Below are 24349 nucleotides of genomic sequence, written 5' to 3'. Positions count from 1 at the left end.
GTTTCTTCTTGTTTTTGTTTTAGACAGGCTCTCTTACTAAGTTTCTTGAACTTGATATGTAGCCCAGCCTGACCTCAAAGCAAACCTCTTGTCCTAGCTTCCTAAGGCCTGGGATTATAGACATGTGTCACCAGCTTCCCAGACAGTGATTTTTACAGAACAATCGTTAACAAGTTAGAAAACAAGAAATTCTAGCAAAACAGAGGGGAAAAAAACTTCGTAATTCTAAAAGGTGGAATGCATTAAAAGGAACCAATGGGCATTCCGGGACTGAAAAAATGCATTGTTTACAGTTAAGATTTCATTTAATGCATCCAACGGATGTGATGAGATGCAACATAAAGCAAAATTAGCAAATTTAGCAATCTATGAAAATTATCAGTCAATGGAAAATATCCAAAATAGCACCCAGAACACAAAAGCGAATTAACAGGACAAAGCTAAAACAGAGGTCAAGGTAAAATCTTATTATAGTCATGCTTGGGCTTCTACAGGAGAAAAAATTGGGTAAAAATAATAGATTTAAGCAATTCCAAAACTAATGAAAATTAAATATCAATCAGCAGATTCAATAAGCTTAGTAATTCAGGCAAGTGTTTGTTGTTTTAGTTTGGTGCTGGGGTTTTGTTTTGTTTGTTTTTTGGTTCTGTTTTTTTTTTTTTTATTTTTATTTTTGGGTGTTACCATTCCTATGCCTGGGCTCAAGCAAGTCTCAGCTTCAGTCTCCCTGGCAAGGAAAACTACACCTACCACTGGCATGCAGGCTTTGGTTTGGGTGTTCCTTAATCAGAGTGTACACAAGTCTGTAGGGAAACGGCGTTGTGGAGGAACAACTAGGTTTACTCAGAGCACACGGGTTATGTTCAGAAGAGGTCAAACACGCATAGCTGTCTTTGATAAAATATGTGCTTCACGTGTTTGCAGGTGGCTTTTACAAGAGCAAAGGTCTCAGGGATTTGAATCAGACATGTACATGCAGAGAGACCTGGCAGAACAGAAGCCACCTTACTGGGCTCTGAGGGAAAGTGAGAGTGCGCTCAAGGCCTGTCTTGCACCTGCTGTTAATGTGTGAGCAGAGGTGATTGGATAAAATCCTCTGGATAAAAATCACGGCGCAAAACCATCCTAAAACTAAGAGCTGTACCCACTTTCCCTGAAAATTGAATTGCACACTTCTCTCCTCCCCTAGAACTCCTTCATTCTCCCCATCACAGCACGTGCTCAGAACTCTGCACTTGATCTTAGCCAAAAGGCCGAGAAGCGATGTGCTCAGAACTCTGACAGCATCACCACACAACATACACCAACGTGCAGGCGAATGGGAGTCACCAGCGATTGCTCAGCTCCTGGGAGTATAAAACCTGGTTTTCAATACCATACTGTCCTCCTGAGGCAGGGCAGAAAGGGGATTATAGTGACTGGAAGCACAGGGTAGAGAGGAAGCCTTTCACTGACCAAAAAGGACTTAAGTCTGCTAACATAAGGACCTAATGGACAGTAACTAAACTGCTCTCACTTGGGGCTAGTTGCTGTATCCCCAGACACCTCAATCAATCAAGGATGACAAGACCAGTAATTAGGGTGTGCTGACATAAGTCAAAACAACACATAACCTTGAATTCCTGGCCTACCCACTCTCAGGACTAAATGAAGTTGCTCATAAATCCACTATACAACTTTAGTTACTGAATGAAAAAGAAACTTCAATTTTTAATCTAACCTTGTTACAAACTATACTCTTGGGTGATATCAGTTTTTTTTTTTTAAAAAAAGGAGTATTAATCCTATTGGGACTAGATGTCCCAAGTTATCAGAGGAGAAGTCTTCCCCTTCTCCTCTGATAAGGGAGGGAGTGTTGGGGGAGGGATTTGTAAGGACAAGACTGAGAGAAAAGTAGGGGGGGTGGGCTTTGTTCGGGATGTAAAGTGAATGAATTACTTAAGAAAAAGAAAAAGAAGAAGAAAAGAGGTAGTGGCTTCTTGGCAACATTTAGAAAGGTAACCTTGAAAGCCACAAGAAAAAGAAAAAAGAAACCTATATCTGCATTGTGAAGACATAAGCTGGACTCTCCCTTCAGAAGTCCACAATTGTCTTGATCAGGTGTGTTCTACTCTATCTACTGGAGCACATGTTTCTGAGTTTAATGAAACCAACTTATCTTTATATAGGTTGGCACCGAAACTCATGTCTTTGTTAAAACCAACACCTCGGGTGTTGCCTGCGTGGCGATCTCTAAAAAGGTATATTGTGAGGTTGTGTCTCCTGCTAACAACGAGCGAGGAAATGCTTATACCCAGAACCCCTGCAGTCTTTTGTCTTCAAGTGGCTCACCACTCACTTCTTGTTCGTCTCTCTTCCTAATAGCACTTAGTACTTGACACTTGAGGTCTCCAACCCAGGCCTTGTGCTCTTTCCCCCTGGAGATTGTCACTTTCCCCCTCCCCCTCCCCTTCCTTTGTCATCTCCGCCCCTGCTTTAGCCACTGTCACCCTTCGGTGTTCTCTAACCTACCCCAAATAGACTTCAACTCCCCCATCCTCTATTTCCTATCTCCAGCTCTGGGAATCTCCTTGCCTCTCCCGGTCTCTTCCCTTGCCCTCTGTGTGAGAGGCTATGTAGCTCCAATACCTCACAGATTTGAGGAATGTAGTTGTCCTTGAAGTAGTTCCTTAGCCTGGGGGGGGCGTTGCGTAGTGAAGCCATAGTCAGAAGCAGGACTGAGAAACTGCGTTTTGTTGGTTACTGCTCCACGCTGCAGCGGAGGGACGCGTCGGTGCGTTGCCTGGCAACCAAGGAGGAGCCAAACAGTCTCAGCCAATCCGGAGATGAAGAAAGAACCTGGGGGGGAAGGGCAGGGGGAATGGGGAGGGGCGGACAGAACGGGGAGGAGCGGGCAGCGCTGGGAGGGGCAGGGGCAGGACAGGACCCGCGGGGCGAAGTAAAGTGGGAGGCGGGGCATAGCTGGACTGGAAAGTATTGGGGCGGAGCTAGGGGGCGGGACTCAAGCAGGGCGGTCCCCGACTTGATCCAGGAAAAAGATGCAAGCACTAGGGGCATCCCGCCTGCCTGGTGAAAGGCACCGCAACGAGCAGAGTGGGAGGGCTTCCGACCTCAGCAGGGCGGCTTCCGGAAGGCGGAGCTCCAACCCCATTTCCTTTCTCTGGGCTGGTTCTGGCCCAGCTGCACCTGCGTGTGGCCCTGGCACCCCGGCTCCCTGCAGCTCGGTGGCAGCAGTATGGGCGGCGCGCGGGACGTGGGCTGGGTGGCAGCCGGGCTAGTCCTGGGCGCTGGCGCCTGCTACTGTATCTACCGGCTGACTCGGGGACCGCGGCGAGGCGGGCGCCGACTGCGCCCTTCGCGGTCCGCAGGTGAGGCGATGGGCTGCCCGGCATGTGGACTGGTTCGAGGTTCGGGAACCACCTCTGGACAGGCTAGATCAGAGGTGCCTTAGACACTCGCGACTGCATGGGGAGGAAGGCTAGAGGTAGACAGTCTGGAAGCCCAAGTTGCCTTGGGTGGGTCCTGAGCCGCTTCCCTGCTCCCACTTCTTTGTTTAAATAAGGACTGAAAACATCGCCCGAAGTGCCCTATTACTTCCCTCCGGCTTCACAGCGGAGAGCTGAGGTTTCTCCAAGCTAAATAGATTGCTTCTCATTTTAAAGTTTGGGCCTTTGTGTTGTTACCAAAGAGGTGTCCCTTACTGTGTGAGAACGTTCTTAGGGGCCTCAAGTCCAGGTTGAAACTCTGCTCGCTGCTTTATGAAGAAAGGATCCCTGAGGTGCAATTCTGCCAGCACCTGTCTTAGGTGCTAGTACCTTTAAGTCATCCGTAGCATCCCTGCAACATGGGTGTGTGTGTTGGAAATAAAGAACCTCAGCCTACAGGAGACACACCTTCTGAAAGGATCGTTTAGGTCGTGAAAACTGTTGGGAAAACTATTTGGTCTGCCGACCAAAACCTGCTTTCCTCAAAGGCAGAGAAATGTATTTGTTTCTTTTGTCTTTTTTTTTTTTTCCCCCGGAGCTGGAGTCCGAACCCAGGGCCTTGCCTAGCAAGCGTTCGACCACTGAGCAAAATCCCCAACCCCCATTTGTATTTGTTTTTAAATTGAGTAATCATTAAAACATTTTACTACTAATAAATTAGTAGATAAAACATTTTATCTACTAATGTTATTCCAAAGACAGAATTCTCATCTCCCTGTACCAGGGTCTATGCAAAATAAACAGTAGTTTGCCTTTAAAACAAGTGGACTCAAATATACCATTTTCCACACGGAGAGTTCAAGCAGTTATTGGTAGGACCTAATTGCCTTTCCCTAGAATGAAAATAAGGCACCATTAAAGGCAGATAGAAAACATGTCTTTGGGTTGTACACCTAGCATTTACTTTTCAAACTTTGCACTTCCTGGAAGGGACCAGGAAGAATGGTGGGTTTATATTCCAGCCTTCCATTTCCTTCAGGAAATGCTGTAAGAAAGGTCTGCACAGCACCTTTTCCTCTGGTCAGAGGAAAGCAGTTTTTGAAAATGAGCATTTGCCCCTCCAAAGCCTGATTTGTAGGTTTTTACTCCCCCCAACCCCTTGTCAAATATTTCTATACAAGAATAATTTGGTGGTTTTGTTATTGTTGTTGGGGTTCTTTTGTTCTTTTGTTTTTTTGTTTTTTGTTTTGCTTTTTTAAGGCAGAAGATCGGATGTATCCCTGGCCTGGAACTCACTGCATAGCAGAAAATTTGAACTTCTGATCCTCTTGTCTCCATCTCCTGGGGTTGCTGGGCCTGAGAGCAGGTCAGGGAGGTACTGGGAAGGAAACCGGGGACAGACAACTTTAAAAATAGGTTGCCCACAGCCCCTTCCCAAAGCTCTACCCTTACATTTGAGAGAAATCTTTTCTTGCCTTAAACTGTTGAGAAGTAGGGGCTGGGGATTTAGCTCAGTGGTAGAGCGCTTACCTAGGAAGCGCAAGGCCCTGGGTTCGGTCCCCAGCTCCGAAAAAAAAAAAAAAGAACTAAAAAAAAAAAACTGTTGAGAAGTGTGTAATTCCCCTTGTGAAGTTTATTGGTCCAGGAGAAGAAGCTGTTGCCCAACTCTAATCCCAGCACTAGCAGGCTGAGGTAGGAAGATCAATGCCGATCTTGGCTAACCTGTCTCCAAAAACAAGTGTATTTTCCAAACAAAGACTGAGACCATTGAAAAAGATGGAAACAGTATCAAATCATTCAACTTGATACAAGAACCTGACTGATACAGTAGAAACTCATCCAATCATTACTAAAGAAAATCTATCAGGGAAATAACATACAGAGGCCTGATGGACATATGTGGAGAATTAATAGTTATTTCTTGCATTAATATATTTTTGAAAACTACATATAATATATAAAAGTCATTAAAGTAGTATTTCTGACAACTCCTAACATTAAGAATAGAAGGAAATGTTCCTAAATTGATGGAGAACACTTATCAAAGGCCAAAGGCATAGATACTTTAGTTAAATGTATTTAATATTCAAACATTAATTGCATCTTTATTAAGTTCAAGAATAGGGGAGGTGCTATCAATCATGGCAAGTCCCGGGCATCTCAACAAGGAAAAAAAAAATCATAGAACTCATCAATACAAAAGGAAGCAAAATTATAGAAAAAGAAAGAAAATTCCGATTTGTAAATGACTCATTTTGAGTCAGAAATGTGCCAGAGAATCAGCCAAACATTACATATGGTAAGCTACAATAAAACAAGAATTCAATATAAATTTAATTGAAAAGATTTCATTCAGAATAATTTCTAAAACTCAGAATATAGCTAGCAGGAACTTGTATGTGAATAAGCCACACAGTGTCACCCTGAAAACGTGACTGAGCTGTTTCCATAAGTTTCTGGCCTTTTAGACTCTTAAAAGGGTAATCGTTACCCCCCTATGTACTGTGCAAAACCAATGCCATAGTTAATCAATGCTCTTTAGGCAGATGTCCAATCAGATAGGTGTACCTGATGTTTAAGGGACAAAATGCTGTCGACATTAGGGCTACATGCTATTTACATGCAGTGTCTAATAGACATAGGTCATGTGACCATTGGCTAGACTTACATCATGTGACCATTAGCTAGACTTAGATCATGTGGCCATTGGCCAGTACTTGATGGCTGTGGACCTTTGTTTCCTACAGAGAGTCAAAATGATAGTAGTATCTTCCTTCTAGGAATGCCTGAGACTCAAATGATATAAAAGATATAAAGTAGTGGCTCGAAGGGATGGCTCAGTGGTTAAGAGCACAGACTATTCCTCCAGAGGGCCTGAGTTCAAATCCCAGCAACCACATGGTGCTCACAACCATCTGTAATGAGATCTGATGCCCTCTTCTGGTGTGTCTGAAGCCTCTATTTGGCCTGCCTGCTCAGAAAAGACTTAATGTTTTCTTTTTTTTCTTTATCCTTTCTATCCTGGCAGAAAGAAAGGCGTAGGCATGCTTTCCCACACACCGCACCTCCCTAGTCCCTCAGTAGTTCCTTCCCCTCCCACGGGCCAGCTTCCATTGTTGATGCCATCTGCACTCTTAAAGCCGTGGCCTTCCTTCTTCCACTTCTCCCATCTCCCCCTTCCCAGCAGATGCCAAGATTACAGCTTGCCTGCCCCGGGGCCTTTCTCTCAAACATTATGGAAATTGTCCACAGCTTTAAAAACAAACAATGGTGCCTGAGTGTTTGAGCATTTCACATGTTTAAAAACAAAACACATCTCTGGTGATTTTCGCTGAGCTCTCAATGGCTTTCCTCTCATGCAGAAGACCTAACGGAGGGCTCCTACGATGCTATCTTAAGTGCGGAGCAGCTTGAGAAACTTCTGTACCTGCTGGAGTCAACCGACGACCCCATAATTACTGAGAAAGCCCTGGTCACCTTGGGAAATAATGCAGCCTTTTCCACTAACCAAGTAAGCCTCCTCTCTCAGCGTTAGCGATGGCCCCATACTTAACGCTCAGAGTCTATCCTCGCATGACATGGTCACTTGTGCTCACAACGGTATTTACTTTTCTTTGCTTCAGAAAACCACAGCCAGACAATGACACAGAAAGCAGTTTCTGAGAAGCTCAACACCGACATCAGGCTCATAGTACTTCTGTTCAACACCAAGCAGAAAGGCGTCTTTTACTTAAGTTGAGCAATGCCATCGTAAACCAATGGCAGCATCCAGCATCTAAGTCTATGCTCTAATGAGGCAGCCAGTGTTGGCGGAGGTGTAGATGGTCCTTCAGCCAGGGGTAACCACAAATTAGTGTGGTGGCTGAGACCCAAGAGTATAATTTGAATGTTCTTCCCCCACAGAGCATGAGGAAAACCAGTTTGGGGTTTCTTTCAACAGTGCTTCACACCAATACAGGTTTATTTTAAGCTAAAAAATTTTGAAGGTTTTGCCACTAAAACGTAATAAATGTTTGGGGAAAGACACACATTTAAGGTTATTATACAATATATACATATATCAGAATGTACAAACTACTCCATTAATGTATATTGCGTATACGTGCGTGCGTACTTGCGTGTGTATGTGTGTGTGTGTGTGTGTGTGTGTGTGTGTGTGTGTGTGTGTGTGTCAGTTAAAACAAAGGGAGCTAGGTAAGTGGGTAAAGTGCACTGTCCCATGTGAAAACCAGGCTTGGTGCCATGCGTTGTAATCCCAGCATGCACTCTATAGTTGAACCTAATTAACCCTATTCAGATTGATCCCGGTGGAGACAGACGTGCGGGTTTTCTCCTACCCTTTCCCCGATCTCTTCCTCCTCCTCAGTCCCTTGCCTGGAACTCTTAAAAGTCCCACCTCTGTCTCCCTGCCCAGCCATTGGCCACTGGCAACTTTATTTACCAATCATCTTGGGGTAGGGTCTCTCAGTGTCTTATGTGTGAGTGTGTGGATTCTTGTGCAGTTTTGAGGACCAGATTAATATAATTCAAGCGACATTAGACCAGGTCCACAGCACGCGGTAATCCCAGCACTAGGGAAGCAGTGACATGTTGTCCTCAGGGCTCATTTGCTTGAGTGTAGCCTAATCAACAAGCCTCAGGTCCTAATGAGAGACCCAGCATGTGAGCACACATTCAAAAGAATAAATAGATAACTAAAAATAAATAAGTAAATGTAAAATCAGGCCCGAGGAGACAGCTCAGGCCTTACAAACATGAGGATCTGAGTTCAGTGCCCAGAACTCAAACTGAAAAAGCCAGGGGTGGCACACACTTGTCATCTCAGCGTTGGCAAGGTGGAGACAGAACAGTGATCCCTGAGGCTCCCCAGAGTCGGCCTCATGGACACGGTTGTACACATTTTACCCATTAGTGATTAGCTTCCAGTTGTCATCGTGCATGGTGTCGCATTTAACCAAGAATGATCTACTCCATTCCCCTGTGTCTTTCATCCCGTCTGTGTGTTGCATGAGTCCCTGTGTGTGTACATGCCCGTGAATGATGTCTGTGCCTACAAAGATCCTCACTCTGTTGATTGACCAGTGTCTTAGTCAGGGTTTCTACTGCTGTGGAGAGTTACCATGGTAACTCTTACACTGGAAAACACTTCATGGGGCTGGCTTCCAGTTCAGAGGGTTAGTCCATTATTGTCACAGAAGGAAGCCTGGTGGCATGGCAGGCAGACATGGGGCTGAGAGTTCTACATCAGGACCAGCAGGCAGCAAGCAGGTAGGGAAAGTATGAACCACCAGGCCTGGCTTGAGCATCTGAACCCTCAAAACTGGCCTCCAGGAGCATACTTTTCTCCAGTAAGGCCACACCTACTCCGAGGCCACACCTCCTAAGAGAGCTTCTCCCTATGGGCCTGTGGGGGGTGGGGGCATTTTCATTCAAACCACCACAAACAGCACAGAAAACATCTTGTGGAGAAGGATGGGACACTTTACAGAAATCTGTAACAGTTTTCACAGAGGATTAAGTTACTGGCCCCAACTGATCCCACGTGACCCTCATAATAAACATTGTTTCTCAGCCAATATCCATAAATAGTTACTTTCCGATTCTGTGTTCTGCTTTCAGCTATGATACACATGCTTTGTTCTGGGTCCGGGCAGGCAAACCTCTAGGTTTCAGCTGGGCATTAGTTTCGTTGTAAACAGTGATTGTTGACTGCTTGGGGAACCCGAGGCAGGGTGTTGGTATATTTTTCTCTTAAAGCAAGTAGAAACGGTTTGAGCACACAGTAAGCTAGCAACCTTAAATGACTTCCAAGTGTATTACTAACTTTGGCTATTAGATCCAGCAAAAACTCCAATCTTCGAATATAAGAGGTATTCAGAATATTGCATGTCCATACTTAAGTGAGTCCCAGCTGATGAAAGAGCTGTCTCAAAAATAAATAAAAAGGAATGACAGCACGCACACACACACACACACACACACACACACACACACACACACACACGTTTCTTAAGTCAGAAAACTTTCTGAAAGGAAGATTTGTACCGTTTTTCTCGTGTTAATTTTAGTTGCATTTCTAGATGCGTACAATCAGTAAAAGGGCTGCGTACTGAAGCCACGGTCCCTTTTTTCCTCTCTTAGGCCATCATTCGTGAGTTGGGTGGTATACCAATTGTCGGAAGCAAAATCAACTCCCTGAACCAAAGTATTAAAGAGAAAGCTTTAAATGCATTAAATAACCTGAGTGTGAACGTTGAAAATCAAACTAAGATAAAGGTAAGTTGTCTGGGATAAACATGCATCGGGTGTCCGATTCAAGGGTCGGCAGTGAAGCTAACAGGGCTTTGTAACCTCACGGGCAACAACTACCTTTAAAGAAACAGAAACTGATTGTGATAATCTTCTTGTGTCTTTGCATTATTCAAAGGGCGATTTCTGTGCCTGCAGAAGAGCCGAGCACTGTGGGGCTTTGGTATTTTAATTTTAGCGAAGCATCGCCTATTCTGTAAACATTCTTCTCCATCACCTTCTGGTTGGTTTAATACAGAGCTGAGGGCCTGTCGCAGGGCGGGAGAGGAAAGGAAGGAGGCTTGGGCTGAGATGGGAACGCTGGGAAAGATGCGCATGCGCAGGGATTCCCCAGCCGGGCGCCAAGGAGGTCGGACGTACGGGCACTGAGTGAGAGGCAACTCCGAGGCTGAGGAAGAGATAACGGGCAGCATGGCCTAGAATCAATGAGTTAATTAAGTAAGACGACCTAGCTGGGAGCTAGCCTTGCTACGGCCTAAGCTTTCATAAACAATAAGTCTCTGTGTCCTTACGGGGAGCTGGCGGGTCTCGATAGTCCGACCGTGGAAACTAGAGCAGCAATATCCCCTAGGTGCCGCCGTAGGTGGATTTCTGTTTAATTCAGGGGCTGCTAAAAAAGTGAAGCCAGATGTGCAGAGCGCACACCTGCCGAAAGGTGTAAAGGAAGAAACCAAGCAAACACAACTCAGTGCAAAACAGACGCAGACAGGGCGTTACTTTTGGTCTAAGTAAGCTGAGGAAGAGTAAGCCCTTCTTAAGGTCACGAGGAGAAAGCAAATCCACAGGAGAGTGGGTAGAAGACGAAGAGAAGCAACTGATGGGAGGTGATTGTTAGAGTCAAACATCCGGTCCACCCGACGCAGGTTCCAATTGTTACAGTCAGACGTCCAGTCCACCCGGCGTCGGTTTCACCCTCACACCAACCAGTGCCGCTTTTAAAGGATAGAGATACAATAAACTGTGACCAAAGAGAAAGAGTTGGCTCCTGAGTGTAATTTAGAGCTTAAACACTTGATCTCTGCGTCCTTACTGTCCCACGGCCACATCTGTGGTGGCATGGGTGCATTTGGAGTGTCTCACAGATGTCAGTGATGTGTATTGGACAGTTAGTTGATCGTTTCTTGGTACTTGAAATGAGGACCGTTTTTGGTTTTTTTGTTTGTTTGTTTGTTTGTTTTTGCATTTTGTAATTTTCGATGGCATTCAGATTTAGTAATTTTTTCCAATCTGGAAACTCATGCATGAGACATACGTACTACCAAAATGCTTCATTGCATGTCACCATTGGAGGCTAACAGCAGTGTGGAGTCACTCACACTCACGCATAAGCGCATGCACTCACGTCACTGCATAAGAGCAGTCTTGAGCTAAATGTAGGCCTTTGGTTCTCAGCACAATGCCAGGTTATTAACAAAGGCAACTCTAAATAAAATGCTCACCAAAGTTGGAGGGCCAAACACAAATGCCATATTTTTCTGAAGAACCCACTCATCTTGAGCAGTCAACCCTACTCTGCTACGCAGAAAAGCAGCCGCTCAGCAGAAGTTTCCCGAGAGCTGGAGTGGCTCAGTGGTTCTCTCTTGCCTTCAGATATACGTCCGTCAAGTCTGTGAGGACGTCTTTGCTGATCCCCTGAACTCTGCGGTGCAGCTGGCTGCACTGAGGCTGCTGACAAACATGACGGTCACCAATGACTACCAGCACCTGCTCAGCAACTACATCACCGGCCTGCTCCACCTGCTACTTATCGGAAACGGAAGCACCAAGGTAGGGTGTACCGCACTGTGTCTGGAGAGCTGTTGCGTCAGACTTACTGAGATTGAATTTCCGGTCCTGCACTCCAGAGGCAGGCAGGTTTCTGTGAGTTGGAGGTCTGCCTAGTCTGAGTAATGAGTTCCTGAGAGGAAAATAGACATAGGAAATACCAGACCGTATTGCTTCTATCCCCAATACTGAATTGCAGAATCCGTTTGTGGCCAACCCGGGCTGTGTTCCTTGCCTCAGGTGGGTGGCCATTTTCTGAGAATCAGTAAAATGATGTTCTTCTGGGATCCCTGGCATCGCTACCCAGAAGTAGGGAGTAAAAGGATTCTGAGGAACAGCGACAGGAAGCTAGCTACAGTTTATGTTTACCTCAGGATCCACCGGTTTCTAAGATTCTGTTTTATTCGTTTGTTTTCTTACTCCTCCCCAGCCCCCTGCCCCCACTTAGCCTGCTCCTCCCCAGTACTCCTTCCTCTCTCCCTTTTCCTGTCGCATGCAGTTCATTGAGGCACATATGGAGGTCAGATGACAGCTCGCAGGGGTCATTTCCCTCCGTCCAGCAAGTGGCCCCACTGATTGAACTCAGGTTCTCAGGCTTGGTGGCGCGAGGCCCTTTGCCTACCGAGCCTCTCTTAGCAGCCTTGTTTTAGTTATTTTTTTTAAAGGTTTTATTTGTGTATTTATTTGTGTTTTTATTGGTGTATATGTGTTTATGGTAGGTGTGTGTGTGTGTGTGTGTGTGTGTGTGTGTGTGTGTGTTTATGGTGGATATGTGTGTTTATAGTGTGTGTGTGTTTATGGTGGATGTGTATATTTATGGTAGATGTGTTTATGTGTGTGTGTGTTTATGGTAGATGTGTGTATGTGTGTGTGTTTATGGTAGATGTGTTTATGTGTGTGTGTGTTTATGGTAGATGTGTGTATGTGTGTGTGTTTATGGTAGATGTGTTTGTGTGTGTGTGTTTATGGTAGATGTGTGTATGTGTGTGTTTATGGTAGATGTGTGTGTGTGGATGTATGTGGCTTATAGTGGATATGTGTGTGTGTTTATGGTATGTGTGTGTGTATATGTATGTTTATGGTAGATATGTATGTGTGCTTATGGATATGTGTATGTGTTTATGGTATGTTTGTTTATGGGATGTGTGTGTGTTTATGGGATGTGTGTGTGTTTATGGTGGATGTATATGTGTGTGTGTGTTTATGGGGTGTGTGTGTTTATGGGGTATGTGTGTGTTTATGGGGTATGTGTGTGTTTATGGGGTATGTGTGTGTGTGTTTATGGTGGATGTGTGCATGAAGCATATGGAAAGTTAGAGGGCATCTTTGTGGAATTAGTTTTCTCTTTTGGCCTTTACATGGATTTGGAGGATCAAACTCTTGGGCTGGCCTCAGTCTTACTATAGTAGAAGCTGACCTTGGGCTCCTCATCCTCCTGACACTTCTGAGTGCACTGCCTTGCCTGGCTTTGTATCATCCTGAAGATGGAACCCAGGCACGTTCTCCGTAGCTGTGCTGTCCCCAACCCTCCATTACCCTCGTCACAGGATGGTTTGGCCCAGCCTTTATCTGTTGAAGTCCTCCTACACCACAGCCATGTGGTATTGAGAGAATCAGATGCAGGAAGGCTTCATTCGTCCAGTTGTACAAATGTAGGAGGCAGCAGAGTGATGCTGGCCGGCAAGACCTCAGGAGACACCTCAGAAAGTCTGAGTAAATCTCCTGTATTAAATTCTTATCGGGGTTGGGGATTTAGCTCAGCGGTAGAGCGCTTGCCTAGCGAGCGCAAGGCCCTGGGTTCGGTCCCCAGCTCCGGAAAAAAAGAAAAAAAAGAAAGAAGAAAAAAGAAAAAAAAAATTCTTATCGCCATGTTTTTAAAGCACACAGTACTATGTAGATTACCTAGTCGTAATGGTGAACTTGTGTTCTCGCAGACAATTCAAAGCAACATGCATGGGTATTTGTACTGGATCTGGTTTTATTTTTAAATTTATTATTTGCATATATGATGGGAGGAATCTCTGACATCATCAGTACTTCTGGGGGTGCCTCACTGTAGTACAGTGCTTCAGAGGTGTTTGTATGTGGGTTTTCTACATTTCCTGGTCCAAGACATACCCAGGCATTCAAAATTAAATATAAGAGTTAGCCCAGCTCCAGCCTGTTTCCTGCCCTTCTGCATCTCTCTCCCCAGTGAAAGATGACTTCGGCATTTTAGGACCTAGGAAAATGCCTTCCCTCTGTGCTTTAATGTGACTACTCTATGCAAATCCTCTCCCTTGACTGTCTCTGCAGCTGCTTTACCCAGAACCCCGGAGGAACTCTAACCCAGTTCAGAGGCAAGCAATTGTATGTGGATGTGTGTGCGCCTCAGGTCTGGTTGATGGAGTCTACTACATTTTAAAAGATGAATTGTGTTCTTTTGTCATATTCTTCCATCACACCCACCACATTGCCTAGAATTTTCCTAGGTTAGGAAATTAAACTTTTGGTGGGAGCCTGGCCACCCGTTATGACGTCGTTTCTCCATAAGAGCTGAGGGTAGAGTTCTAACTTGCAAATGCGTTTTCTCATAGTCAGCCATTTGTCCGTGCCCGTCATGGATCTTCCTCAGGGTGCCCTGGAGTAACCTTTAAAGGTTACTGTGGGTGCACCAGTGTTTGCTCTCTGCAGGGAGCACTAACAGCGTGAATGTCCTGGGTCACCACAAGGTGGCGCCTATGGCAAGAGACGAGGGAAGAACCAGAATTTAAATGTTTCACTGTAGTCCATAAATGTGTTTAATCTATAGAGGACAGCAGGTCACATTTCAGACACCAACCAGCCGTTGCCCTTATTGTCTCTGGTTGATTACGGGTGGACCTTTGGAGTTTACACAGGTCCATCTCCTAGGTCCAAAGCTGTTTGTTGCGTTTTGCTCCTGTTTCTCTGCTCCAGGCCCCACTGATTTTACAGACAGGCACTTTACTTCTTAGACTGGCCGGACAGCATCATGCCAGCTGAGATGTCCCAGTCGCTCTCAGGGGGCACTGAAGGGTCAGAAGTCACTCTGGCTGTCCTAAGAGTCCGTAATGTCCCTAGAAGCCCCTGCCTGAAAAGACACCATCCTGCATACACTGGTTGGCAGGATCCCAATCTGGGGCAGGATGGGCCTCTGTCATTGGCAGAATCCCCACTGTGGGTCTAAATGGTGGACCTCTAGCATCGTGGCTTTTGTCTCTACCTTGTTCTCTTCACTGCTTGGCGTTTTACCATGACCGCGTATTCATTTTATTAAACTTAGAAGATGGTAGAAATGAGGTAACCCAAAGCTTTCCCACCTTCACTTTAAGTTCTCGTGTGACGAAAGGAGTTCTAGGCGTACAGTATGATGCAATGTTCTAGGTCCAAGGGAGACCTTGGTAGGGTGGTGCTTGCCTTGCCCAGGGGACCCCTAGGTTTGATCTCCATCAGCCTCTCCCCCAGAGTTCTGTGGTCAGTATGTATTGCCTGTTTAATAAGCTATAAAAATGTGCATTCTGGTTCCTTTCTGGGTTTAGTGAGAAGTGGCGGTGGTGTTTCTCCTCGGCATTAGCACCCTCGGTCTCCTCCCTTTCACTTCAGCTGTCTTGTGGGAAAACGTAGGCTAGTGTTTTACAGAGAGACATCCTGGGTGAGAGGTAGCTCAGCGCTTAAGAGCATGTGTTGCTCTGGCCAAGGACCCAGGCCTAGTTCCAAGCACTCACGTGACCATTGGTAACTCCAGTTCCAGAGGCTCCAGTGCCCTCTTCTGACCTCTGCAGGCACTGTACACACATGGTGCATGTGCATATATGCAGTCAAAAAGACTCATACACATAAGTCTAAACACTTTAAGGCATTCTAATTATTACTAATTTTTCAGAGATAAGAACACTAGCATTTTAACTAGCTATTAAATAGTTTTAATACCACTTCCCATTTAAATGATCATAAAACATTTTTCACGTTTGAAAAGGACCACCTCTGAGATTCATAGTAACCTAGTAGAAGAAAGGATCCCGGTGTTTAGTCATGGCGACCAACCATGGGAATGCAGTGTGGGTGGCCTGTCTGTAGCCCCAGCACAGGGCTGTGAGATGGGGTCCCTAACACAAGGTGGCCAGACTAGCTGAATTGGTGAATTCTGGGTTCAAGTGAGGACCATGCTTCGGTGAAGGGTGGGCAAGGAGACGCTGGCCTCCCCATGCACATACATATGAGCATGCGTACACACACGTACAAACAAGGGAGAAAGGATGATTTAACACATAGCAGACTCACAGTACAGAGAAGACATTTGCTAAGTTCTTGCTGTCTCCCCAACAGTTGAGCCAGAGAAGTGAGGTTTAGATGGCACTGATGATGAGGGCCTCTCTGAAAGCGGTGCCGAGCATTAGAGGAGCCAAGCAGAGAGTCCATGGAGAGGATGGCTTTGAGGTGCACAGGAGTTTACGGGGCAGTGGGGTGGGAAGATGGCTTTCTCGGGAGAAGGGTCATGCTTGCCCATCCAGTAAACCCAGTGTTCTGTTGGCAGGTTCAGGTTTTGAAGCTGCTTTTGAATTTGTCTGAGAATCCAGCCATGACAGAAGGACTACTGAGTGCCCAAGTAAGTAGATTACCTACCTGGTTCATTAACGCACACATCCATAGATTACCTACGTGGTTCATTAATGCACACATCCATAGATTACCTACGTGGTTTATTAATGCACACATCCATAAATTACCTACCTGGTTCATTATTGCACACATCCATAGATTACCTACCTGGTTCATTAATGCACACATCCATAGATTACCTACCTGGTTCATTAACGCACACATCCATAGATTACCTACCTGGTTCATAAGTGCACACATACATAGATTACCTACCTGGTTCATTAATGCACACATCCATAGATTACCTACCTGGTTCATTAACGCACACATACATAGGTTACCTACCTGGTTCATTAATGCACACATCCATAGATTACCTACCTGGTTCATAAGTGCACACATACATAGATTACCTACTTGGTTCATAAGTGCACACATACATAGATTACCTACCTAGTTCATTAATGCACACATACGTAGATTGCCTACCTGGTTCATAAGTGCACACATACATAGGTTACCTACCTGGTTCATTAACACACACAAACATAGATTTTTTTTGACAAATAGATCTGGAAAAGTTTGTCCAAAAACATTCACAGGAATTATATCTGAAGATGAGTATTAAGCATAGTTTGTTTTTTAAAACTTCTCTGTGACACCAGTAAACTTTCCATCTCTGCCCAATTTGCAGTGTATTTCTGTCACTGCATTTAAAATTTGGTTTGTTTTGTGCACATGTATGTACCTCATAATCCGCTGAAACAACAGTGTTGCGTTTCCTGTGTGTGCTCCATGCTGAGCTGAATGCCCACCAGTGAGTACATAGTGTTCCCGTGGAACGGCAGAGAAGCAGCCATGTAACAAGCTAGCAGGATTGTTGAAAACACGTAACAAATTGTTGAAACAGTCCCTGTGCTCTGAAGAAGTCCAAAGGTGTGGGGGTGACTTGAGAAACTCTGTGTGTGTGTGTGTGTGTGTGTGTGTGTGTGTGTGTGTGTGTGTGTGCATGTGTATGTGCATGTGGCTGTCTGTCTGTCTCTGTGTGTGTGTCAGTGTACTGTGTGTGACTGTGTATGTGTGGCTGTGTGTGTGTGGCTGTGTGTGTAGTGTGTCTGTGTGGCTGTGTGTGTGTGTGGCTGTGAAGGGGGGTGGGCTGTGTATGTCCCCATTCCCCAAACTGTGTGAGCTGTAATACTGATTGAACTAATGAGTTCTTAGAAAAACTGGATAGATCTAAAATGTTTGGTTTCCTAAATGGCTACACTCTGGAGTTCCAAAGAAATCTCAGTTTTCTGCTAATAAAACCTCTTTCACTTGTAAGGTGGAATAAAAATTGCACGTGTGTGAGGTAGGGGTCGAGGTTGCTTGCCTGGGGTCAGACTTGTACAGTGTTAACTGGTGGATGCTGTTTCAAAATAGGACAATGACACTGTTTCCTCTCTCAGGTGGACTCTTCATTCCTTTCCCTGTACGATGGCCAAATGGCAAACGAGATTCTTCTTCGGGCTCTTACGCTGTTTCAGAATATAAACAACTGCCTCAGAGTGGAAGGCCGGTTAGCTAATCAGCTTCCTTTTGCTAAAGGGTCATTGTTTTTCCTGTTGTATGGAGAAGAGTGTGCCCAGAAAATGAAGGCATTAGCTTGTCACCCTGATGTGGATGTGAAAGAGAAGGCTTTAGCAATAAAGCCGAAATTCTGATGGGTTGCTCCTGTTTTAATCAAAGAGTCAGAGAGTGATGTGGAATTAAGTCAACACACGGGAACTTAGACCGTCCTTTAAAAGGATTCTTTCAGCTGATGTGAGTTAAACCATAAAAGTGGGTGTGAGCAGCTCTAATCCAACATGATGTTCAAACTGTTAGGTTTGGGAGTGGTTCAGATTTGGGGTTTGGGGATTGAATAGTCTGGAACCTTCAGAGGATGTGAACCACTTCTGAGGCAAGCGTCGAGTTATGATGGTGGATGGATTGCCACGCTCTAAGGGATTACTTTGAAGGCTTCTACTGCTATTCAATGAAGATGAGGGGCTGTGCTGAAGAGACTCACTGAGGTATTTAATCGTATTCCTGACATGAAGTGAGTGGCCTTCCTCCACAGTCCTAACTCCTGGGAGTGATTTGCGGTTGCTCAGTGTAAGGTGCTGATTGAAGACAGAAGTGCCACAGCCAGGGCTGTGTGCCTCAAAGCAGTGAGTCCGGCAAGCTCGAGGCCACCCGCCACCCCCACCGCTCTGCTTGCAAGTCCGAGTTCACCATAGACTCTGCCGGCATCATTTCTGATCAGTGAGACTGAACTTCCTCCACCGGTGCACAGAGCGTTTCTAGAATGATCCGTATGTACAACTCCTGGGCGCGGGACTGGGACCTGGGTACGTGGATTCCTTTGTGTGCCTATTTCTACTGTTTGGATTTTTACTGAGCATAAACTGTATAATTTTTTTTTAATAAAAAGGAAAATGGCAAGGTGGACATAATCTCTTCCCCTCATGGACGTGATTTTACCAAATTTCATCACATTTTACTTGACTAAAACTACAATACATGAAATGTGTTGACTTTTTTTCCAGTTTGTTTTATTCGTGTGAGTGTTTTGCCTGCGCACACGTACATATGTGTGCAAGGTCAGAAGGCGGCGTTGCGAGTTCGGTGGGGGGTGTTTGTGGGCCACCATGTGGTGCTGGCAACAGAACCCAAGCTCCAGTGCTCCCCCCGCTGAGCCAGGTCTCTCAGCCCCTATAGACACTTTCAGCTATCTTTTCAAGTACCTTCCATAATATTTATTTTATTTAGAAGTAGACTAGACAGTTTTACAATGTATGTTAGACTAACAAGATTTTCTTCAAAATTTATTTTCACTTTACACATATAGCCTTTGAAATGTAGATTAGAAAAATAAAGTGGAAACCATTCACTAGGGTGTTTGTGGTAGAGAGATGTGATGCACTTCATAACACATGGAGCTTAACATGTAAACAGAAACAAAAACCATGAGGAAGCCTAAAAAAAAAAACAAACAAGGCAGGCCCAGTTCAATCCGGGGACCTGAACACAAATCACGCTCATGAGGAAGGCCTCGAACCATAGGTGTGGACACACAAGCAGTGCCAAGGCCATTCACGGAGCAACACTTAAGCTACATCAGTTGCTTAAGAGAATTTTCAGTATGGCTTACAGAAACACAATGGCTACAGTGGTACCCGGTGGAGCTGTGTGCCCAAGGCTGGCACCCCCGGCCCTAGGGTCCAGATTCATGTCTGCTTGCAGTGGGGAGCTGATGCTTGCCCGGTTTCCCTGAAGCTGACTTTAAGTGGAATCTTGTGCTTTAGTACCTCTGTGCCGAGTTCACTACACACGCAGTGTGACAGCACACATTTCCCAACTGATGTGAACATTTTATATAAAAATACTACATTCTGACGACTGCTTGCATTGGCTCTTCCCCTCTCAATCAAGTCACAAGGTAAGTGGGTGAGGTGGTGTCCGGACAGGAGCAATGCATCATGGGATGCTCTTCAGCTGTCTACTGTGCTGGTCTGTATCAGAGTGATATCTTAAGTTTTCTCCCTCGGATTTCTAAAGTGCTTGAAAAAAAGAATTATTCTCTGCCTTCGGAGGTAGGTTAACTTGTCCTCTTGTGCATGGCAATATTGGGTCCACACGTAAGTTACATATTGTGGGGTAATCAGGTCCACGAAGGGATGGACGAAATTCTGATGAGAGGCCAAGGTGGCATGCATCACCCATGCAAATGCATCAAATTACTGAGTATTCCCTATACAATGTTTGACATAGAGAAAACGTGCTGTGTTTTGTACCATTGGTCTAGAAGACTGAATGCCCTAATACCCCAGCAGCTCACTTCCTCGAGGCTCATAACAAACCTGTGAGTGCAGAGGCATGCTGGGACAAAGACTCTGTTCAGCAGATCCCACAGTCTTAAAAAGACAACAACCAGGTATTTCACAATGGCTTACTAAAGGTACAATTGTGCTTATAGGTCATTTAATATAAAAATATATATACCACCTCCAAGTCATGTAAAACATACTTATAAATCGTACTGACATATCTGGGGTTGGAGCTGAGAGCAGGAAAGAGAATGTGTATAGAGGAAGTAGAAAAGGAAATAATTCCGGTGCGTGCTGTATTCACATTCAGGCTCTACGCTCTCCTCTGGGAGATACCTTAGTTACAGCTGTGCTTGGCAGAAAGTCTGCCTTTGAAATTAAACCCTTGCTCTAAGTCTCAAACCCACTCTTCCCTTCCCTGCCGATCGGCCTCAACCTGGGAAGTGCAGCTGTGTAGATGATGCCCTCTTAGAAATGTAAGTACTCTGTGCTCATGGCTGCACAAAAAATGTGAATGCCTGGGGCCAAAGAGCTGCTTTTCACCATAGTTAAAACGACAATTTTATGCAATGTATATCTGACCACAATAAAAAAATCTATTTTAAAAAACAATAAATTTAGTCCTAACACCTATGTTCTTATACTTAACAAAATAAAATCACTTAACATTTGGCATGTAAGCTAATGTTTCCTCATCTCACTTGTGGCTCCAGTTGGCCTTGAACTTGTCACCTGCCTGCTTTATCCTTTGGAGCGCTAGGCTGCAGATGTGCATCACCATGACCAGCAGTTAGTCACCGTGAGGAGGGCAAGCTTATCATGTGACTATAAGAGTGTGTGTGTGTGTGGTGTGTGTGTGGGAGGTGTGGGGGTGTGTGTGTGTGGTGTGGGGGGGTTGTGGTGTGTGTGTGGGGGTGTGGTGTGTGTGTGTGTGTGTGTGTCTGTGTGTGATCTCGGTAGGTAAAGCTTGACTGACCATTATAGAAAGCCCTGAATAGAAAAAGAAATAGAACTGTAATGTCAGTTTTTCACAACCTCAGAAATTTTACTGCCACTAAAATAGAGTGTTCTGATAAAAAATAAGATTTTGCAATGTCTGTATCATTGGTATGATTTTTTTAAAGTCCATATTGGACAGTTTCTTAAATAGCCCATCCCTAGACTCCCACAGTTTATGTAAGCAAATCTTATCAATTGGCAAGTTATGATACAGAACAAAACACACACTTGCAGAAATTGTTTCCTCGTGGAAAGTGTCGTAATATTTGTTACTTTCTTAGTCTTTTCATGCTTCCACTGATAATTCCGACTTTCATGTTTCCTCAAAGGCTTTATCATCGGTATTCAAGTATCGTGACTCTCCGTGCTTCAGGATGAAGAAGTCTTCACTCTTGAGTCCATATCTCTCTAGAGCTTCATTCAGTTTCACCGGCGGCTCTAAGTAATGCTGGCAGAGATGGGAAGAAAAGGAAAAGTTAGCATCCAGATACCTGACAGCTACTCCAAACAAGCACTCACACTAAACACACTAAAAGTTGCCACATAAAACAATCCCCTTAAGTGAACCATTAGCAAACCAGACAAACACGTCTCCTCACCCAAGTGAAGCCACTTATGAAGTCACTAAAACTGTCGAGTGCTAGACAGAAATAAGTCCATCCAAATGTCCGTGTGTACACATGTGCCTGCCACCTTGCACCAGTGACATTAGAATACACAAAATCTGTTCCCGATCTCATGATATGATTTCACTGTAGCTGGAATCAGTACCGGGGAATCAAGCTAGGGACCGGATGTGAGCATTGAGCATGTGGGACGCTATACATCTGCGTTTGTGTGGACAAGCACTGATTTTTGGATGAAGACAGGTGTTACCCACAAAGCCCCCCATGAACAAACCATGTCAGGATGAAGGTGGCCCTCGAGAACAGACCCTGCAGTGCAGTCTCCTGACTGCCTGCATTTCCACAGTGATTTTAGCACCACGAAACATGGCACAAAGAATGCTTCAGAAGGTTTTTTTGCACACTTGAATATTTTCTTCAAAAGTTCAAGGTGTCTTGGCAAAATGTCCTGGCAGGTAAAGATCCCAGATGTCCCCCTCCTGGGCCCAGTGAGATCCCCAGACCACGTGGTATATGCATAGAACTGACCCCCTCTGACCTCTACATTCATACTATGGCACGTGCTCCGTACAAACACACAGTGTAAATTATTTTGAAAGTACTTAAATGTAGAATAAAATTGTTATTATAAAGAAATTTAAAGTATGAAGGTAAACAGTTCCACCCATGAAGGGATGGAGAGATGGCTCGACGGTTAAGAGCACTGGCTGCTCTTCTACAGGACCCAGGCTCAATTCTTACCGCCCCATGGTGGCTCACTGCGCTTTGTAACTACAGTCCCAGTGAGTCCAACGCCCTCCTCTGGCCCTCTTGGGCACCAGGCACACGTGGTACACAGACATACATGCAGGCAAAACATTCATGCACATGAAAAAAAAAAAAAAACAGAAAACTATAGAGAATCGTAATGTGGTAAAAAGAACAAACTAAGAAGAAATGTATAACTACACTGCCAGAGGTACAAGCACACTAATAATTAACTAATTTGTGTAAACTCTTAAGAGAATTTCATACATGTGTACAGTCCACTTCAATAACATCCACTCCTTATCCCCTCCCTCACCTCTCCCAGGCCCCATTCCAACTTCACTCCTTTTTTGAAGTTATTTCCCTTCTGACCTAAATCTCTATGCTATACAATAGTTTGTTTCTAATTCATTTGAAGTTTCTTTTTTTCCTACCTAATTAGAAAGGGCTGTAGCATTTAAAAAACAAGTCAAAGTCTCTGAACCAATCACCAGTGGGGAATGCGTCCCCCACTTCTATGAGGACTACCTTCTAGGCACCTACAGAGTGTGCCAGCTAGTGAGCCAGACAAAAGTCTTTACCTTCTAATAGAGACAGACACAAAGGGAAATAAAGTATCTGAGGGGTTACTCTGTTCTGGGGTGGGGGGAGGGGAGGTGTGCTGTATATGAAGTCTACTTTAAAGACAATCTCAGGGGCCCTTCCAAGAAAGTCCCCCTAAGTGTAAACCAAATATCCTGGGCTGCTCAGGGCACGGCGGGCAAGCATCAGGCTGAGGTTTTCACCCAAACATGAGGCTCCCAGGTCACGCCATGTCATGATTTGATTCAAATTGCAAAGGTCACTGTCTCTATAGAGATGAGCAGACTTTAAACGGCAATGTGTGGAATGAAGGCCAAGTTGTCTATGAGGGTCGGGAGGGAGGTGGTTCTGGCTACATGAGGAGACAGCTTATATGTAAATACGGTGGGGCCTTGGCTGGGAGGAGGATCTGATCTAGAAAGGTGAATGAAGCAAGACAGTAGGAAGATTAAGACCTGAGAAAAGGGACGGGCTCTTTCACCAATCCCCAGTAGACATTCCCCAGTGGCTGAAAGTCCAAACTTTAGACACAACTAATAAATCCCCAGTAAAGACTGCCTGCACAGCAATTACACTAGCATCCCAGACAGGAATAAAACAGCCAGTGAACCAAGGTTAAAGCCAGAAGTATGCCTTCAATCTTTATAACCTTCTAATGCCTCCATCTACTGGGCCATCTGTCCAGCCCCAAGCATATCTTCCTGAACGCCTGTGCTTGAAATCTGCCCTTGGTGTTTATGCTTCTTAATACTGAGTCACCCTGACGCTGGCTTAACCTGCAATTCTTTTCTGTGGCTTACAGTCCCAGCTACATGAGTCAAGGTCTCTAGAAACAACTCCTCAGACTGCCCAGCCACGAGTGCTGGGCTGCTACTCCTCATTGCAGGACTGGATCAGGCCTGCTGCCTGCAACACTCCATCCTCACCGGGAGAGATGAGATAACCAACAAAATATAAAAGCCAGGAAACTTTTCTTGGGGCTTAACATGTAATGTGGGTATTTTCCTCCCTGTTTATTGCCCATCTGGGGCTACGTTTAGAGGGTCACTGACAGCATTCAACTAACTACTAAATAACTTGGCGTTCCGGCCTATTTGATCACACTATGAATCCCAAGATTGTGGACTGTGTTATTTACTGAAAAAGCCTTTCTAGTTGTGGTGTGGCCCAGCCTTAGCACACACCTCTAATCCCCCTGGCTGAAATACAGACACCCCCTCAGCACACACCTTTAATCCCAATGAAGGTAAAGTTAGTCTGTAGAAGGAAGCACCTGGTTTGAAAGTGATGTCTAATTGAATGGCAGACAAAGTGACGAGTCAGAGAAAGATTTGACAGAATAGGCTATGCCCAATTCTCAGAAGAGAGACGAAAGGGAACTACTTAACAGAGTAGTGCAGAGAGAGAAAAAGGAGAAAAGAGGCAGTTTCACCAGGACAGTTAC

The 24349-nt window shown here is 45.0% G+C and overlaps 3 protein-coding genes across 10 annotated transcripts in view; 1 reads left to right on the top strand and 2 right to left on the bottom strand.

Moving 5' to 3' along the window:
* The window catches only part of Fbxl13 (F-box and leucine-rich repeat protein 13), a 180381-nt gene extending 177560 nt beyond the window's left edge, over positions 1-2821 (bottom strand). Inside the window, exon 1 of one of the 3 annotated variants that reach the window (XM_087655401.1) lies at positions 2629-2821. In XM_087655401.1, the coding sequence (XP_087511527.1) occupies positions 2629-2703 (75 nt within the window). In that variant the 5' untranslated portion in view covers positions 2704-2821. 3 annotated transcript variants of the gene reach the window in all.
* A 271-nt stretch (positions 2822-3092) lies between these two features.
* Positions 3093-18665, top strand: Armc10 (armadillo repeat containing 10). The gene is given in 6 exon segments (NM_001106576.2): positions 3093-3368; positions 6788-6936; positions 9567-9701; positions 11325-11501; positions 16033-16104; positions 17549-18665. Coding segments are annotated over 6 exon segments (921 nt in total). The 5' UTR covers positions 3093-3235; the 3' UTR covers positions 17804-18665.
* A 200-nt stretch (positions 18666-18865) lies between these two features.
* Napepld (N-acyl phosphatidylethanolamine phospholipase D) overlaps positions 18866-24349 on the bottom strand; it is a 45967-nt gene continuing 40483 nt past the window's right edge. For all 6 annotated transcript variants that reach the window (XM_087656412.1, XM_087656414.1, XM_087656410.1 and 3 more), the window contains 1 exon segment: positions 18866-21398. In XM_087656412.1, coding sequence (XP_087512538.1) covers positions 21264-21398 — 135 coding nt within the window. In that variant the 3' untranslated portion in view covers positions 18866-21263.

Source organism: Rattus norvegicus, chromosome 4 (genome assembly GCF_021556685.1).
Source record: "Rattus norvegicus strain SHRSP/BbbUtx chromosome 4, alternate assembly SHRSP_T2T, whole genome shotgun sequence".
Lineage (NCBI taxonomy): Eukaryota > Metazoa > Chordata > Mammalia > Rodentia > Muridae > Rattus > Rattus norvegicus.
Note: the sequence above shows the minus strand (reverse complement) of the source record. Positions and strands in the feature narration are given on the sequence as shown.